This window comes from Erithacus rubecula (genome assembly GCF_903797595.1).
Source record: "Erithacus rubecula genome assembly, contig: SUPER_Z_unloc_3, whole genome shotgun sequence".
NCBI classification, from domain to species: Eukaryota; Metazoa; Chordata; class Aves; order Passeriformes; family Muscicapidae; genus Erithacus; species Erithacus rubecula.
Genome location: NW_027635944.1, coordinates 1,885,248 through 1,905,633, shown reverse-complemented (window position 1 = coordinate 1,905,633; position 20,386 = coordinate 1,885,248). Strand labels below are relative to the sequence as shown.

Sequence of the window (20,386 nt, the reverse complement as noted above, 5' to 3'; positions counted from 1 at the left end):
AAATCTCTCACATTAAACAATAATGCTCCTACATCAAGCAATATTTAATAAATTCATTGCATATTACTCTAATGCAGGTTTATACCGTTGCTCATATAAAGACACTACAAATTATTCACTTGGTTCTCTGTAAATGTCTTACAGTTGCCCGTGTAAGAGATGATTATCAGAAATACAAACAAAATCATGTGAGCAAACTGATAATTCAGGAGCAGTCACATGAAGTTACACTATTTTAGGCTATATTTGTATTACAAAAACTAGCCTGGAAATACTTTTTTACATTATTATTTGACATTAATTCCTTATCAAAAATCTCTGTTGAGAACATATAAGATACTAGAGATCTTAATTTATCTCAATGTATGCACCAAATACAAATACCCAACTTTTACTGGCTGAAATTTTACCCCATTTAAATTAATTCTTCTACCCCTGGAGTGCAGCCTGGGAATTCATTAAGTGGTGCAAAAACACTAAGGCCATTGTGACTCATCTTCAACAGAAAAGTAAAATCAAGACTTATAATTTACAGCTCTAATGAAGCATCAGTCTGCTTTTTAAGTAGGACTTATTTTATAGAATACCTTTTAGATTATTTATATTAGGTGAATACAAAGAAAGGGAAGAGATGGTCTGATGGATGATTTTCAGTATTGGCCAGTGTACAGTAAATACTGACCAGTTGCTGTCCAAACCCTTATTAACCTGACTAAAATGACCACTATAACAAGCAGTCCTTCACAGGAGCAACAGACGTCAGAGACTGGAAGTGAATCTCATTTTAAAGAATACCAATAAAGATATTTTTCTCTTAAACTGCAGTAATCTCACCTAAAAGTGCAAGAAGTTGCTAAATGAATGTTGAATCTATGAAAATTTTAGTAATATATCATTTTCCAAAGCATGGAAGAACAATGTCAGTTCTATTGCAAGTGTCTGTACAGAGCTGAGGATGTGCACAATGAGATCCCCAACCACAGCAGAAATGTAATTAAAATCTCTGGTTGTTGTGAGATCTCAAATAAAGAAGTCCTAAATTTTCCACAACTTAAAAATATCCTGTAGTAAACTCAGTTTTATCTGCAAGGTTAAGTCTCACTAACAACATCACAAATGCAGACAGACATGAAACTAACTTGTCAAATGAACAACATCCCAGAGAGCAAGGTCAAATATTGTTTCAGCTTTTAAATTAATATTGTACAGGCTGTGCCTTCCTTTGAACTTGGTTTCATATTCTACAGAAATATGCTACCTATGGCTTTTAGGAAACCTGATAATCATGCACGAAAGTTCAGTAACTGCTTTATGTATTTCAGATTACTTTCCTACAGAGACTGGAGATTTTCCTTTCACACTGATGACTACATCTACTTTCTGGAATTATCAGACATTTAACTAAAATCTCTGTATTACTTCATGTGCTTCTTGTAATGTATGACTCAATAATGAAAAAGCATAGCTGAGTATATCCAAAACAACAGAAAACTCAGATCAACATTTTTGGATGCTGCAAATCATTTGCTATGTAAACTAGTCTTCTGCTGATCAGCATTCAGGAAAGTGGCTCATTTATTTTAACTGTAACTTTCATTAATGTACTTCTTTAAAACCTTGTTGCCTACACAGAACTAGATACTTTTTCAAGGAGCTATGGTAAATTTCCCAGTTCTTGTAATCACTATTATTTTTCTTAGACTCCTACATATAATGCTACCAATTACTTAAACAGAAAGGAAAACTAGAAAAAATTCAAGCAACAAGTAGGTAAGAGAACTTAAACACTTAAATCCCACGCAAAGCAAAAAGAAAAAAATAAAAAAAAAGGAGTGGGCTGCACTCCTAATAATAAATATCAGCAGCCATATGCTTTCAGCCACATCTTGCTGGATTAAAATGCAGTCAAAACCAAATGCATTTTTAACTGAACAGGCTCTTCTGGGCATACACATGTACAAAGGGATGTACCTGCAGAGACACGGGGGCAGTCGGGCAGCATGGACTCCACCGACGTGTCCAGCGGCTCCGAGCTGGACACCCAGTTACAGCAGTTCTGTAAGAGCAGGCAAGCAGTTCTTGGGATTAGCCAAAAAACTCAGAGCAAAAATAAATACAGATGTTGTAAGTGAGGATAATGATCACATCAAAATACTCAAACTAATTTATGCAGCAGTCACAATAACAATTAGACAGGACACTACACTAACACTCACTGAAGATGAAATACTGTAATTTCATGCGAAACAAGCAAGAGTAAGAAAATAATTCAGCAGATTTGCAATAAGCCTAAGCATCATGCTTTTTAAGTGCTACTTTGAGTGCCACTGGACTCGAGTAGGTGCTTAGACCAATTAGTGCCTGAACTACACTAGTCTTAAGATTTTCTGAGTTGGTGTTGATATAAACAGGCGTTGGAATAAACACTGAGCCTGCTTGTTTGCTAACGTTGAGAAACCAGAATTTTTCAAGGTGTTTTGATGGAGTACACTGTGGAACTTTCGTGAAAATATGAAACAACACATTATAACTAAACAGAAAACATCAAGATAGCAGATTAATATTAAAATAATTAGAAATACAGCCGAGATGAATGTGAGCAAACATTAAAAAAAGGCAAATACTGGTCTCTGGGGAATTGTATTCAGGAAGTCTTTATATTTACCTTTCATTCCTGAACCTCTGAGTAGAATGAATTTACCATGAATTTTCTAATGCTTTGCTCCGAATGTATCTATTCAGAGTAGTCCATAAATCGAAGTATTAAATAATATGTTTTCAATAAAACATGATAAAAGGACACCAAATTGAAGATTTAATTATAAAGCAATAGTACATTTTCAATAAGATTACCAGCTGAACAACAAGATCTACATTCCTTGCTCTATTGAAAATCTGAGTTTTTCCTTTCTGAAAACTTGATTAACTTCATTAAGTGGAAAAGGTAAAAATACCAACATAACTTTTTGGAAAGACCTGATCAATTTTCAGACAGATTTGTAAAAAAAATAATAACATCAGTTCATGATAGTAAAAATGGATGAGTTCTCTCCTGGTAAACAGCACGTATTGTGCATTTGTAGATGCTTGCTGCCCTAGTTGTGCACCATGGAGTCCGTCCTCACTGTGGAAAGATCCTTGACTGGTAGATCAAGTATCTTATTGTATTTCCTTAATTCATTCTGTCTGGAAGAAGATGTCAGCTGTGTTGCAGTGAGGAGAGAATTTCAAAGGCTTCAGTCCCCACCAATAAAGGGCGAGGAATGGCTTTTGAATAGATTTGTCAAGGCAACCCTACTGTTCTGGGACCAGGGAGAGCAGGGACAACATAAAGGAAGGGTTGCTGTATGAGATTAGAAAGTGAAGTTCACAAAGCATGGCAGATTTTTGTAAGAAACAGTAGATCAATGAAACTATTGAACTCAATGGAAAGAGAAAAAAACAAACACACTACCCAGTAATACAACATATTTAGTAAAAAAATGTTAAAATGGAAGTATTTCATGATGGTTTTAAGGTTTAAAGTAATAAAGCATTATAATTTTATGATTTGCATGTGTAATTTTAATTAACAGCTGAATGTGAAATTGCAAATGTAAGGTGGTAGAAATTACAAAAGAAGTAGAATTTTTATTAAGTATTACAATCATTTGAAATAAGTAAAATTAATATTAACTACTGATAGAACACTACATCAGAGAGCTGGAGATAATACAGAAGATTAGCACACAATTAACTAGCTTTTATATACAATGTGACACTTGGCTCTAAGAAATAAGTATTCTCGAAAGCAGTGTCAGGATATGTAAATGGATGATTTGTTTTATCATTCATCACAGCTCCTAATAAATTCAAAATTCATGACATCTATAGGTACTAAAAATAGGCCACCAGTAATACAGGAGAGATAGCTCCAATGAAGAATTACTTTATTTTAACAATTCATTCTTTCAATGACAGCAATTAGCCCTACAGACAGGCAGCGATTAGGTGTATATTTTAATTATTATTCATTTTACCACTAGCCTTAAACCTGATTAAACTAAGAGATATCCAGGTGATATGCTAGTCTTAATACCACTCAGCCACACTTCACATATGTAAAATTCTTCTTTCTTATAGGAGATTTTTAATGCTAATGTAAGTTATGACACTCCATCCACTTTTTAGGCCATTAATCATTTAACTTATTCTTTAACATCTACTTTCTGCAAATGAAATTAAAGGTAATGCACTTTTTTTATTCAGACTAAATGCTTAAAGAAAAATGGAGTTGTCAGATTCAAATTACAGGATTTAAAATTTCAGTTTTACTTCATAACACATATTTTAAGGTTTTGATTTCTCATAAAGAAAATGGGGATTTCTCTGACAGAGCCTGTAGGGGTTACCATTCTTTATATTTTTAACACTTAAGTAGAACTGTCAGGCTGCATCCCAGGTGATCCTCTATTCCCATCAGTCGTGGCCTATAAAACTTTAAGGTTAAGTCAGGAATAGGCACTGTATACACGAAGTTTCACTAAATCCATGAGAAAAAGTCAAGCATAAAAGAAAGTTTAGAATGTGACTTGTTTAAATTCACTCAGTGTACCTTTTGTTTTAGTGTTCTGCCATGGGAATGCAGAAAACAGAGATGAGCCTGATGTGGTGAGGATGAGACTCATAAACAGTAGTTTAGCTGGTCCTGCTCTAAAAACATGATTTTTAGAATCTCAGCAACCCCATACCTAAGTGTAAGAGCTTCTGAGCTCTACAGGAATAATTACATATCAAAAAGCTGCTGTGAGGAAGGATACTTTGCCAGAAGTGCAAATCATCAAACTGAGTCATGAAGAGCTTAAAGAGGATTTTGCACCATTGCCAGATCAAACCAGCAGCACGGGGTGCACCCAGGACTTTGCTCCAGGTACCAGGCACTGCATGGGCTTCCTTGGCGTGTCTTTATTTTGCTGCACATCAGGGAGAAACTCTGGGCTTGGTGCTTCGTATTTTGACTGCTAACTTGGCAGTTCAGAAATGGCTTTAATCTTGGTTATTTTAGTGGATGGTTTGAATACATGACTTCCACTGTTCTGTATTATGCTGTCTTTCACACCCAGACATGTTCATTCAGCCATACACAGATGCAAATACTCAAAATCTTTAAAAAAAGGCCTTACCTCTCGCATCCACTCTCGAATGGTTTTCCCAACTTCCTGATGCCACACATTGTGAACTGAGTCTGTCAAGGCCACAGCAGTTACCCTATTCTTCACTTCCGCCTCTCGTTGAATCATCTGTTAAAAATATTGTATTTAAATTAATTCATTTTACTGAATAGAGTCTGCTTAGTCAGAGATAATGATCCTAAATTTAAAAAGAAACAGCAATACAGATTCATTACTTGACTTCACTTGTTTTAAAGTTTATACAATTCCTAACAGGTCCAGAAAAGCAGAAACACCTAATATTTTTGAGAAAAAAAATAATACTAACTTTTAACTGACTGAACTATTCAGTCCTATTATTTTCCATGTGGCTTGACAATTCTAGGATTAAAGGTATCATAGTGAAAAAATGGAAGATTCCCTGAGGGTATCTTTTACAAGCTTCTCCAAGTTCATATTTCAGTTCTTCAGGGAAGCTGGTACCTGTGGTTCACTGTAAGGTTCTCATGACTATCATCTACTAATTTTCAGTAGATTGCTGTAGTTTTTCTGATGTACAATCTCACTTTGACTTGTATAGGTTTTTTCTTTTTCTGTCCAATTTAGCTATCATGCACGCTCACCATGGTCCGAAAATTCTTCTCTCTTCTCTCTTATTCATATGCTTACTCAGCTAACACCAAAGCCTCTCAACTTTTTTAGGATATTAAAGAGCCTCTGTTGCAAATGACAGTCAGACTAAATAATATCAGTTCTAAAACAAATTAAATGATTGCTACAAATAACACAAGCGAACTGACAAAGATGCTGTGAAACTCAGCACTGCTATGCAAGATAAAAGGTACTGGGAAAGAATAGTTTGATATCAAAGGGAGACAAAGAGGTTTTAATCTCCTGACATGAGTGATCCTAATTTGTAACACTGGATCAAAGAAAGCATAATAGATTATACTTATAAAATCAGCATTTTACAACTGGTGTCATTAATACTCTGTATGCTGCCATAAAGTTAATTTTTTTAAGCTTCCCTTTGTATAAATGTAACACATACCACATTTCTAAAATCAGGTATTCTTTCTTCATGCTCTAGTAACTGCTTATCAGCACACATGCTGCACCTCTGAACTCAATGCTCCATGTCCTTGCCATAAGAATAACTCAAAAAACCTATCAGAAAAAAAGTTTTTTGAAAGAGACAGTATTGAAAAACAAGACCTGTCAGCCACACACACCTAACTCCCATTAAACCCTGCTGTACATTGAGTAAGTGTTTTAAACACACTTTATGTACTAATATTCCTGTTCCACTGCTGTGCATTCCAGCGCTCATTTGGCTGCACTGTCTTCTACAAAACATTGTGATTAAACAGGCAAAGGTGCAAAAATATCACTGGCCACATACCTACTAATTACTCAGAGTTTTCATAAGCTGGGTGAAGTTTAGTATCATCACCAGCTCAGAGTATTCCAGCATGAACTCCTCCGTGAAGGGCTTGTATTCAGAAACACTTCTAATGACTGGCAAAGATAAAAAATATGCTCTGCTTTGGAAAAGCAGTTTTTTCTCAAGCTGCTGTGTCCCATGTTTCTGTTTTGAAAACTAGCCACCCAGTCATCTTAGAACACCACCTTTTTCTTCAAATCACAAGAAAATACAAAGGTTCAGCTCCCTTTTTCTTTTCCAGACCTAGCTTGGGTTTGCTATTTTCGATTTCCCTATGCACATGTAAGAACTGGCAGCCATTGATCACCATGTCTTTCTACTCTTTCTTCATACAGTACAGTCTTTGCTTTTCAGATCATATATGATATATGGGAAATAATATGCAATACCCAACATGATCCTGGTGCTTGCCATTCAGCTTTGTGGATGCCTGCAGAATCTTATTCTCTTCACAAAGATCAGCAAAGTGACTGAGGCTGACAATGTGATGTTTTTTGATAACTCAGCCACAGTGCTAGGGTTAGGATAAGGTCTCATGGATGCAGCAGCAAAGAGGCATCAAAGGGATTAACTGAGCTTCACTTACAGATTTCTTAACATCCAGCCCAGAAGAAAAAAGTTTTGGTAGGCATCCATACCCTTCTGAGCCAACTTAGAAAGAAACAGACAAAAACAATACATCAAGTAGGGAAAGGATCAAGGGTATAACCTTCAGTTGAACAAGAACTCTAACATGTCCATGTTTCAGTGACACAGAAATGTCACAACAGAGCATGTCACTTTTGCTTCTATCAGAGCAGCTCAAGTTTCCTGCTGCAATGGGACATTCATTGATAATAATAATCAAGGAGAACAGATCCAGGTTAAACTCAAGCAGCAGACCCTCTTATTAGGGATGATAATTCACCCTGCAAGAAGATAAAAGTTTTGTCTAGGTGCTTTTGGGCACAGATGCTTCAACACTCAGAATATGCTTCAGATTCATTGGATTGATAACTCACAGTTAGAATACACTTCTCTTTTCTGAAATTAGTTTTGAATTAAGATAAATTTTAAAAATGAAACAAGCAGAATAAAACTGTAAAAGTAAAACAGATTGACTTTAAACAAAAATTTAGTATTCAGCTACCATTTGTATCTGATACAACTCAAAAGTTGTTCTAGATCCCAATGGAAGGATACTATGGGATGCTTGTTTCACATTTACCAGGGCTTGTTTTATTCCATCCAGTCTGTATAGTCTTTAGAGGTGGGCATAATAAAACTGAAGATATTCAATAGGCCACAGTCTACTAAAAATACTAAAATTTAGACATTTTTATTCAGAATAATGAATTTTACTGAAGCAAACAAAGGCTAAGAATTTTGTCTGAAGTTCATTTACACCCTATAATCTTTTCACATCAGTAAATCCATAGACAGAAAGTTTTCACTAGCCTAGGAATTACCTAATTCCCCTCAACACCCATTAAAAATCTAAAATTATTCTTAGCTGACTAGATTTTGCAGGAAAACATCTCTCTGTGAACCTCATCACCTGATGGCTCACCCTCCCCTTACACTCCTTCTTCCAACAATTCATTTACAAGCAGAAGTAGGCAAACTGGCATTTCTCTATTACATAAATAGGCTCTCATGTCTTATTGTATCACTCATGATCCCAGGTCCTCCAGACATTTCCAATAATCTTCTCTCTTTAAGCATTTCCATTTTTTCTTTTTTCTTGTGTTTCTTCTTTGTAGTCATAGTAAAGTTTGATTTAACTTATTAACCATATATCAACACTATGTATTTGATTCCCTTAGAATGACAAGCTATAGACCAGTTTTCCATGCAACAAGTTTGAAAGCATTCAAGCATATTTTGAAAGTCATCTTTATCCCAGTGGCTCAAAATTTGCTCCTTCACTTTGGAAGGGAAAATATCAATTGCCTAGTTGCAGAAGTATTCAGCTCTAATAGTTACATAAGCAAGAACTTGAAAATCCCTAAAAATGCATTCCTTAAGTTCATACATAATAATTACTCATTTGTTGTTCAACTTATTAAGTATTTTACTGCTAATCTGTAAGTTTATATCACATAGTTATCACAAGATTATAATGTCAAATGGTTGATACCTGTATTATGTGTAGTGTGTGTAAATAAAACATAGCTTCACACATACAATACATATGCAGTACATTTAGCATGCATATATAGTGTCAGAATAGATGGCAAAATGTGCCTTTGGTACATATTTTACAGAATAATACTCCTGTCAAATGAAAGCATCAGTGTGTTACAAGAGGGCTCAAAGGTCTGATCTTGACAATGTGAAAATCCATGAAAGTACCAACTTTAGGAAAATGGCCTGTGGGAGTAAATCCCAGAAACACTGATCCCATACTCTTTATACCTATTTCAACACTTAAAACAAGTAAAAATTCACACTTCTGAGAAAAGTTAGAGTAAGTTAAAATATTTGTTTTTTTTATAGGCTTTTATTTTTGCAGGTTCATATAATCAAATAAAAAACCATCATGTCATATTCAGGGAATATTTACTCTTCTGAGTTGTTTGTAATTAGGAATGAGGAAAAATTGATTAAAATATGAATTTAAAAAATCTGAATTTTAATTTCTCTTGGAGTTTTGAAACAAACCTTTCAGTTACTTTCTTCATCTTCCATATTGATTTCAATTGTGGCATGGTGTTTACATGTATGCACTGGGCTTCAATGGGCACATTGACAACAAGCATTTGACTTGTAGGAATATAATTTTGATGCAGGTCCTCCATTGTATCCAGTTGCATCAGATTGATTTAAGACTCTTAAGACATTCTGGCATCTGCAAGCAGAATTCCTTCCAGAGGAAACAACTGGAAGCCCCTGTCCAAAAGCCCTCACTGGTTACCAGATGTGGAATGAATTTGCAGTAGAAATTCTGGTGGATCAAAACAGCATCAGTTGGACACTGAATTATTTGTAAAAGCAGTGGCAGATGGAAAGACAGAAGAAATCACATGACAGGAATAGTGTGCAAGAGGGTAATTTTTACTTCCTTTTGGAAAGGCATGTGGATTCCTTTCTGGTAACTTCATATGCTCTCCTTGTAACTTTCATGTTACCAGTCTACAGTCAACCAACATCCTCTTCAACCATCATTTCACTCAGTCTCATACAAACCAATTAGCTACTCTGTCAGCCTGGCAGCACTTGAGCCTCTCCTCAGTTTTGAAAAACTGCTCTTCACCAGGAAGTATGTAAATCTGCATTCTGTAGTGAAAGTTTGTTGGTCTGGCATTCCTAAGACCCTTCACTGCTTCCTGAACAGAATTCCTGAATTTCTGAAATACTCTCAATTTTCTGCACATCTTAAAATGGGATTAGATCTCCAATCCCTCATAAACTATTAATTAGGAATTAGATTTGCTGGGCAACTATGCTCAAGCAGCACAAAGCAAAAATAATAAACCAAAGTTCCACCAGTTCTTATTTTCAATTAGCAACAACAATCATCTTCCCTAAATGAATTTGCAGATGTGGTAAAATCCCTGCTTGCAGTAAACAAATACACATTTATCCCTGATACACATCAGTCTTTAAACAGCAAAAGAAAATACCTTCAAATATACAATTAGATAATGACCATAGTACTTGCTGATATTTGGTTCAAAGATGCACTGGATGTTACATCTACAACTGTGACATTTTTCTACATCAATAAATCACATGGCAGCAGCAGTAATAATGCATGAATATAATAAAACAGATTGCTTTAAAGCATCTGGAGTCTAGGATTTGTCAAAGTTCACAATGCAAACCATTTTCCATTGCAGAACTTCTACTGAAGATTACCACCTTACAGTGGAGCCATAAATCAAAAATAGCCCAAGATTTAGAAAGACATCTCCCTTATACATAGCTCACTAAAAAACCCCAACTAAAAAACATCTGTACACAGAATTCTGCTGGTATATTTCTGAATAGTACAAACAAAACTCATGGTTCTCTTGTAGAAAGCCTTTGACTTCAGTTTTATTAAAACTTGAAACTTAATAATGTGATTCTCCTGTTCTCTTGACCCTAGTGTGTCACAACAGGGAGCTTACAAGAGAAGAGTCTTTGAGGGAAATACCAACTTCCCAAACAGAAGTGGTTTAGGTGTGGCAGGGCAGAAACAGAAAGCCCATCACATAACATAAATTGGTATGGCACTGTGGGAATAAAAGTCTTTGAATTGATCTGCTACATCTTGCCCACAGCAGACCAAACCAAAACAAGCTGGTGGCAGGGACATCCTCCACTCTCTGGAGAACAAAATCTGGCATTCTGCAGGTAACTTCCAACCAGGTGAAAAGCATACACTAGAGTTTGGTGAAGCTCTTTCCCACTAAAAATTCAACTAATGCAAAAAAAACTAATCCATTTTTCACTGGACCCCAGGACATTTCAGCAGTGAAGGTTGCTGAGATAATCCCCTTTGCACTGCTGCAAGAATCAGACAAGAGTGATCAGACAAGGAGGTTTGGAGCAGGTGAGTCTGCTTGGAGTCAGCCAGCTGGGACTCCCTCCTGACAGCTGGAGTCTGCAGTCCCAAGACTGGAGATTCACACTGAGGAGATCTCATTGGCATGAAAATCAAGCTTTGAAGGTCAACAGCTTCTACTTATCTCTTATTGAGGTACAGAACATGAAGTCTGATCACTGCAAGTGTTAATATTCCTATGCTGCTGATAGCAGCAGCTGGCTGTTGGATTGCCTCTAACATAAGAGATAAAAAACAGTCCAGTCTTATGAAAGTGGAGCTCCACAAGGTCAGCTCAAGCTGCCAGAAAGTGTCCAAAACTACTGTGTGCAGTATTTGGCACAACTAACACTGAGGAGCATCTGCTACTCAAGCTAGATTGTTTAAAGACAGTTTGTATGTGCACTTCAAGTACACGAGCCCCAGGAAAATCATACTTGCAAAATTACACAGTTCACTAAACTATTTCATTTCATACTTGCAGTTAATTTGGATTTGGGTGGCACAAGATGGTGTGAGCCTGTGATCACACCAAACCTCCAGCACAGCACATCATTTGCTGCTCTGGCTTTGTCACATGTCTGTGTAAGCAGCATCCTTTGAACAGGGATGCAGGATCAGCTCTCCAAATGACATGAACTCAGCATGCAAGATCAGTCCTCCATTGCCTGCCCTGGAGATTTTGTTAACAAAGTTACATTGGCTGTGATCGTGAAGGATCTTTCCACTCTTTGCCAGTAAAACCTTAAAAATCTTAGCTTTGTTTTCTCTTGGTTTATCTGGAATTCTGAAGTAGTAGACAGCTATTTGAGTGCCATGCCTAGCTGGAAATAAAATAATAAAGTAAAATGAAATAAAAACACAATCAAGAAAAGTCAAGGTCTCTACAGACCAGGAAACAGAGATGTCTCTGCTTGAAATTGGGAGTGCCCTCAGCCTCTTACCCCAGACTTGCTACCCTGGACTCAGCTTTCACATTGACTTTCACAGTCCTAATCAGCTTTTGAAGATCTCCTTGTATAAATGTAGGCTGGGTACCAGATTTTCAGCCTGATCTTGCAGCCATTACAGACAGCTGAAGCATTAAGAGCAGCACTGCACAGCTGGTACCCAACAGTGCAGCCCAGCTGACATTTTATCACAGGTGCTCCATAAAAGTGCCAAGCACTGCCTTAGACCTATCAGTGAGCAAACCATAGTACATTTTCAAACCAGTTTTCTTACTATTGACATTAGTTGCAAGAAGCTCCTATCAGGGAGCTTTCAGTCTCAGGGAGGAGCAGGGACTCAGAATGCAGGTGTCTGAGCTGATGACTCCTTCAGTAGCCACAGGCTGGACTCTGCAGTGGCTCAGCTTGCATGGGCTCCACTGAAGGCTGGCACTGCTGATGTTGCAAACAACTCCACCACCTGATGCACCCATCTGAGGAATGTGACTGCTCTCCAGGCCAGCTCCAAACTGCCACTGTTTTCAGCCCCAGGCCTGATTTCAGATCAGGCAGCAGGACTGGAGAGAAACAAAACCTTTGTACATAGGAAAGAAGCTCTTCCTAAGGTACTTGCTTGAGCTCACATCTTCAAAATTACAGTGGAATAGCTCTGCTCTATCTAAAAACCCAGTATGCATACAAAATGGACAAATAAAACTAGTTGTTTATTCTCAGCCCATCTTGTTGGACTCCTCTTGCATTATGAGGGTGAAAACATCTAAAAACCTTGAGCCAGAATAAGTAGGTTTTTGTAATTTTTCTTACTCAGGTCAATTTAAATAGTATACAGTGATCTTAAATCTTTGAGATGACAAATAAAGTTGAAATAAATTGCTCCTGAAAATCAGTGTGCAACACAACTAATAATAAACAAGGCTTGCAATTGAAATTATACAAGGGGTTGGAGTTTTGCGTTGATATTATACAATTGCAAAGGTAATGGTTCATATCTAATCAAAAATATGGCCTAGAGTAAGTTATGGAAGTAATTTTCTCATGTTTCAATAAATGTGTAAATCCAGAAATCTGTGTAAAAGTGAACAATCATATTAGTGAAATTAATGTGAAAACAATCAAGTAAATAATTGTTCTTACATGTTAAGTATCAAATACAGCAGGGTAAAATGGCATTACCTCTTCATTGTCTCAGTTTGAATAGTACATGGAAAACTGTTATTACAGTTTTATGCAAATCTCATGGTGATGCATTTTTCAAGGAAACAATCGAGTTACTCATATTTAACTTTATACCTAGAAAAAGAGAGAGAACTGCACTGGTTTAACATCCAGAAGGGAAAATCCTCAACAGATTCCTAGATGTTGACTGTGTCTGAGAAAGAACTGGTCATTTATTTAGGAAATGGCCCTGATTTTATCACACAAACATATCAACCTATGTATTAACTTTTATTAGCAAGGCACACTTAAAAAAAAAAAAAAAAAAAAAAAAAAAAAAAAAAAAAAAAAAAAAAAAGAACAAAAAATGAGAAAAACTGAATGTTAAGCTCAGCACCTCACAGGTGAACATGACGTCTGACATTCTTGTTATTCAAACATAGCTGGATTTCCACTTCAGCCAGAGGATAAGACAACATTCACTCTTCCTGTCCTTTGAAGCCTCAGCTTCGACTCTATAACCTCTGAGTAACTTCAGAAAGGAAAAGCTTCTCCACAGGCAAGGATCTGAAGCAAGAAGGTATGTAAACTGAAACTTCTGAGGTCATACAAACTTCTGGAGGTAACTCTCCTTGTGATTAGGGAATGACAAATTGTGCTTTGTTATTGCAGGCAGCAAAAAGAGAAGAGCAGCAGCTTCCCTCTTCTTTCCCACTGAAATGCTGCTGCCACTTGCATTCTCCTTCACCAAAAAATTTTGTTCATGTGTGGTAGAACCTCAAATTACACAAAGGAGACCACAATATCATAGAATCATAGAATGGTTTGGGTTGGAAGAGACCTGTGGCAACATCTAATTTCAACCCAAATACGTGACTGACATCTTTAAAGTCTGAAAAAACAGTAAAGCAGGAACAATAATGGATTTTTTTTAAAATCAGCCCTCAGACATGGGACATGCCATCAGATATCCAACAAAGTTTTCCAGCCACCCATGAGATGAGAAAATAGCAGCAAGGCTAATAAGTCTCCCTGGAGAGACTTCAAATGCTGAAGGGCTTTGTGAAGCAAAGGACGTATAACTATATAAAATACAGTTTTACATAATATAAAAAAACCAGAAGAAATTATTCAGAAAAAAATATTCCAATTTAGAGTACAGAACAGACTCATAATGAAATGATTGGTCCATGCCTTATGCCAGAAGCCATCAGGCACAGCTCTACTGGCAAAGGAGGCTTAGACTATCCACCCTTCAAAGACAGGGGCAGGGACCTGCTCTCCATCACACCTGGAGAGCCACAGCCCTGCAGCAACACACAGCTTCCACCTCAGCATCCCTGGACACAGAGACATGGTGGGTGTCTTGGATGCTGTCTTACTGCCATGAAGTGTGTCTGTGCTCCTCCTCCTGGCCTGCCCAGTGATTCTGAATCAACCAGGTCATCAGCTTGCCCACGTAATTCAGTTCTGAGGAATCCTCCAGGAGACTGGTGTATACCATGCTCTGCATTGCCCCCAGCAAAAGCCTGCTCATTTAACACCACAAACCACCCTCCAGTGCTGATAACATCACTCAGAAAAGTGATGCCAGGTAAAGATGAGTCAACATAAGAAAAACAAGTACCACTTCTTATCATGAGTGCTGTGCCTAAGCATGAGGACAGTGGATGCTGCACAAAAGCACCAAATATTCCCAGCTGCCCATGTAGGAAGGTACTAATTTATCACACAGAGTCCTTCTGTGGTGAAATAACCTAAACTCTTTAGGTTTTCAGAGGCCTTGAAGAAGGACTGGCTTGTTAAGAATGATGCACATTTACATTCCAGGTTGTTAGAAAGTGGAAAAGTCTTCCTGAAAATTTTGCATTGGTGGTTGCAGTCAGGTTGCCAGACTCTGACTTTCCTGGAGGCATCAGCCAGGCCACACTGGTTGGCTCCAGAAACCAAGCTACACCAGTGAGCAAGCTGGGATGGTTTGGAGAGCATTGGGCAGCCCTCCCCTCTCGACACCCGAGGAGGAGCCAGCAGGCAGAGCTGCAACAGTGCATGCCTGGCCCACCAGGTACGACCTGAAGAAACGGCAGCCCTTGTTCTGTGACCATGAGAACCCATCAGAACCCCACAGAACCACGAAGATCAGCCACCCCTGCACTAAAGCAAAGTGTCTGCTGAGCTTTCTGCACACATGCTACAGCTTCTGGCCAGTGTACTCTGCAAATGGCTTGCTGTGGCTTTGATTACTTGCCCATCCTTGTAAGCTAAGGGCTCATAATTTTCAACTGAAGTCCCACTTCAAAAAAATATTCCAGAGATATAATGAAAAACAAAATATACTGAGTGAAATCTACAAATTTAGACTACAATCAATAAAAACTTAAAATGTTAAAATCTTGGGATAAGGTGGAAAGTCAGTCCCTCTTTCCCATAGCATTTAATGACTGCTTTTTATTATACATCTACCAAATTATAACCTCCTTGAAAGAGAACCATTTCCCTTTTGTTTGTTCCTGAACACACAGTTGGAAGTCTAAGCATCTAGCACACCGAGAGGAGTTCCTGTGTGCTCCTTGCCTAATTTTAAAGTAAGTTAAATAGAATATATAAAATAGCCATTTTTAGTTAGATCAAAGGCAGCTGGAGTCACCCCTGGTGTTATTTCTAAATCATTACACATCACTACCAAGATACTCTGTGTGACCCTCTGATCTCATAAGGTTGATAAACAACATTAAACCAGAAAGCAACTTCAAGCTTTACTTCTGCTCCTTCCTTCTCCTCTCCTCCAAAGTCCTCTTCAGTGAATAAACACACCAGGCTAAGTTTGCACTTCTTTATTTCACTACCAGCACCATCAGAACCTTAGCTTATGCAGGCAGAGTGATGCAATGATGAGCAATATGGCTTATCACACAATCGGTTGAAAGTCAGCATGTGACTGGACCATGACACCAAATACAGTTCACAGCTCCCGTTTTTGGGAGCTTCAATATCTATGTCTGTCCTCTTAAGACAGATGACACCACACTCACACCTCTAGTACTTAAAGAAGTAAGCCTGTTTATCAGAGATAGCAACTTGAAAGCTTCTGCATGCTTTGGGAGGGGCTGTACCAATGGAGGGCATCAGTTCTTAATGTTAGAAACACATACAGTGTATTGAATTTCATTCAATACATAGGCATGTACTTATGGCTTATAAGGGTTCTTTTAAACTTTACAAGAAGCATCACTACACTAGGAAAAATACTTTGCTGGGAGGTTTTCTCAGTTTAACCAAATTATCTTCTAAACTGATGATTAAACTCACAACCACCTTGAAATATAGGCAAACCTTACTCTGCTGAACCATCATGGGTCCACTTCTAACATACCCTGACCTAACCAACAGAACAAGGCCAGCCTTCCCTGTGGAAAGAGAGCAAAGGTGAGCTGCCAGTGTTTTCAGATTATTTCCCTTCCCCTTACCCTGCCTTTGTGTGAACTTCTGAAATGAATGGCGCTGGCTTGCAAACCTGTGCTGCTGGACCAAACAGCCCTGTGAAGCTGGCAGGGCTTTTTGCCCACATCTCTTGTACTGCTAAACTTAGATCCCACTCCCCCTCCTCCTCTCTGGCAAATGGGGCCAGAGATGCAGGTGAGTTTGAGCCCACCACTATGAGCAGCCCACAAGACACCATGGTGCTAGGACATGGAGACACACTGTTCCTGCAGCAGCTGGGACAGCCTTGTGCTTTTTTGGAAGGGTACCACACCAGTTGTTCCAAGTCCACAGATCCCTGAGACATCTGATACCATCTGATGGGAGAGTATATTATGGTTTGGATCATAAATATGTTGTCTGGGATTTTCTTTTCCTGCAATTGCTGCAGTTTCCAGAGGGGATCACAGGCCAGCTAGCTGGCTGCTGAAAGCCGATTGTGAAAATAGTGTCAGTAAATCCCACCCGAGCCATTCCTGCAAAACATGGGTATGAACATGTGTTGTGTGCACAGATTTTGTGCTACACAGATCAGCACTCTTCTGGCTTAGGTTTTCAATGTGAAGCTATAAGCATGTTAGGCAGATCACTCCCAGCATCTGAGGATGTGTTCTTGGGAGAGCAGAGACCTGTGCTGGCCCTGTGCTAAATGTGCATTCCACTTGCTGGCACCCATCAAGCTCTGCTCAGCATGCACACATATTTTATTTTTCCAGGTTGAAGTGTTACGAGCAAACTCTGAAGTTTATGTGAGTAATGAGGGAGGTGGCTGATGTGATTAATTTGATTTAGTGAGACTTACATTGATGAAATATCATTTAGGTTTGATGAAATACCTTGTTCTGTGCAAAAAAATCTACTGCAAAAATCTACTGCAGCATATATGTGGCATGCCTGCTGTCTCAAAAGAAATACTTTGTCTGGTTTTAGGGAAAAAGTCATACTTTTATAATGGGTTGTATCCATCCCTATGGACATAAATACACCTCTAAACTGTCACAGCGATTTCCACAGAAATGTACATCTAGCAGAGAGCCCTCACTTCAGGTTCATATATTAATGAACCAGAAATTTCATTCCCTTTATAGCAACTGTCCTCTAGCATTCCCATTCCTTAAGGAAAATAGCACTTGGAATAGCACTGACAAGAGCCAAGTATATAAGCCTATTATTCAACTACCAGAAAGTAAGTACCAGTAAGGGGCAACACTAGAAAACCTACACTTGCAAGGACTTATTTTCAGGGAAGTTTTCTGTTTTCCGTTGTTTTCAATTTATCTGTTTCAAGATTCCTGTTCTCAATTTATTCCAACATTTATCTTAGCACACCACAGTGGTTTTAGTCACATATAGCATGAGAACCCACTGAAGTTGCAGTCTCATAGCATCCACAGCATTACTGCAACACTAAAACTATCAATAAAAATGCTTTCACACTCTTATCTGTCAAAATCAATTTTACTATAGTAACTGTTTCCTCTAAGTTGAACAAATTCAGCAATTTTCTTTTGCTTCTTCTTTTTTCAGTTATGGTTTTATCTATTCTAGTCTAATATGAAAGTAGATTGGAATGATACCATGTGGCTCAAATTAAGACACATCAGTCTAATCCTTAAGTAAGCTGGTAACAACTTTTTACAAAGCAATGCTAGTGGGAAGTGATGATGGCAGCTGTAGCCCACAGCAGCTGTTACAGTGCAAATTCAGCTGCACTGCTCCACTAACTTATTAAAATTATTCTGAAAAATAAACCCGCCAAACCCTTCAATGCATGAGCAGATCATTTATTCCTACTTAAAGGGCTTGAGTTGAGACTCCCAAAGCAATGGCTAGGAGTGATTTTCACCAGGCATTGGATATAGATCATTCATGAATTGCACAAAGGCTACTGAAAAGCCATCAGATGGGAACAGCTTTTGGTCACTACTAAACAGGGGGTAGATTTGAACCAGTGACCTAGAAGTGAAAGACTTTGTAATCTGATTACCAATCCCTTGAGCCATCCCATCCCTCCCCTTTTCTTTTTTACTGATAAGAGAAAAGGAGTCTTATTACCTAAGCAACTTTTGTAGCCTGTTAGCAATGCAAAAGCTTTCATTTAGTGTTTGAAAAGGAAAGTCTCATGGGCACGCTTATTAGCCCATCTCAAGCACAAGCTCTGTATTATTTTTCCCTATTAATTTCAAAATAAATGTATTGGTATAAAAGCATAGCACAATGCTTTTTTTTTTTTTTTTTTTGATAATGATTTATAGTAAAGTTCTTGCTGATTAAAATAGGTGCTGATGAGAGGTTTTTACATAGCTGTGGAGTCAACAGATCCCTTACTAGCAAAGGAAGAGATAACATGCTCCTTTTGTCAGCAAATACTCAACAGAATATAAATACATTACTGAAGTATGGTGCATATAAGCATCTAAATCATTTGTTTCTCATACATAAATCATACAACCACAAAGATGTGCTTTCTCACTCAGAAGCAGGAAGGTTTGGTACATTCTGTAGTTTGTCAAACAGTATTTTAATGAACAAACAGGATCTTCCAAGTATGCCAAGACCCATTTGTATCACTTTTAGGATATGGTGAAGCTATTGTTTCTTCTTTTCTTTCTCAGTTCCTTTCTCAAGACCCTCCAGAAGAAATCTGCAAGATCTTTTCTGCCAGTTTCCTGCCTTTTTTTTTTTTCAGACACTGTGGCCTGCATATTACCAATGCTTCTTTGGTTGGATGCAATAAACAATTAGCTACACCACAGTGGTGTGGTGTTCATGTTTTTCTTCACTGTAATACTCTCAGCTAATGTCTCAAAAATTAATGCATGTGTATCAGGATCTGAAATTAACTTCTCATAGCCATAAGCAAAATCCTTCTAGGACTGGGAAAATCCTATTATAGCAGTTCTGGCATCTCACTGCTTATAGACCATTAGCACACACAAAATAAGATTTCAAATTACCATTTTGTGAATGCAAAAAGAGTTGCTCTCTTGTTGATTAAACATCTTTTTTATTTCTTTTTGCTTATGAAGTGATAAAGCAAAACTAGGTGATGCTTGCTCTTCTTAAATGATGGATCTATAGCTAAACATCAATTGGGCAACCAGACTGTCTAAGACTACTCCATGACCATACAGAAATAATTAGGAAAACTATATATTTTTAATAAAAATGCTACAGTACCCTCTCGAATCGTGCAGTAACTACCAGGAGGATTTTTCAGAAATACATATACTCATCTCACTGTTTACAAAGAGATTGCTCAGAACTAGAGTGGTTCAAAATCACCTTAACATTTGCAGCAATTATGTGGGACTAAAATACAATACTTACAATTCATTCTGCACAAAACAAGATCTATTATTATACTGGCTTGCTTTTTAATGGCGATGAGCTCTGGCTAAAACAGTACTTTAGAAGTTTATTTAAAAGTGACATCCTTTTAAAGACAATCATTGTGTTTCAAATGTATTAAATCTAGAACTTCTATGTGGTAAAACCCTTAGTTACACCAACCAGCCATCATCCTGATTAACAGGTCATATCCAGTCATCAGGCAATCCAACTGCTAACCCCACATATTTATTAATACTTGGCTTGAGAAAATTTACACACTCACTTGAAGTAAACAACACTTAACTAGAAAGAAACATTCAGGCTAAACACCAGGGAGAAAAAGCCAAAAAAAAAAAAAAAAAAA

At 37.6% G+C, this 20,386-nt stretch overlaps 1 protein-coding gene across 5 annotated transcripts in view; it reads right to left on the bottom strand.

The window, feature by feature from the left end:
- ARB2A (ARB2 cotranscriptional regulator A) overlaps positions 1 to 20,386 on the bottom strand; it is a 221,542-nt gene that overhangs the window by 36,736 nt on the left and 164,420 nt on the right. For all 5 annotated transcript variants that reach the window (XM_079331363.1, XM_079331364.1, XM_079331366.1 and 2 more), the window contains 2 exons: positions 5,163 to 5,279; positions 1,972 to 2,056 (listed from right to left, as the gene is read on the bottom strand). In XM_079331363.1, coding sequence (XP_079187489.1) covers positions 1,972 to 2,056; positions 5,163 to 5,279 — 202 coding nt within the window. The remainder of the gene's footprint in view (positions 1 to 1,971; positions 2,057 to 5,162; positions 5,280 to 20,386) is intronic.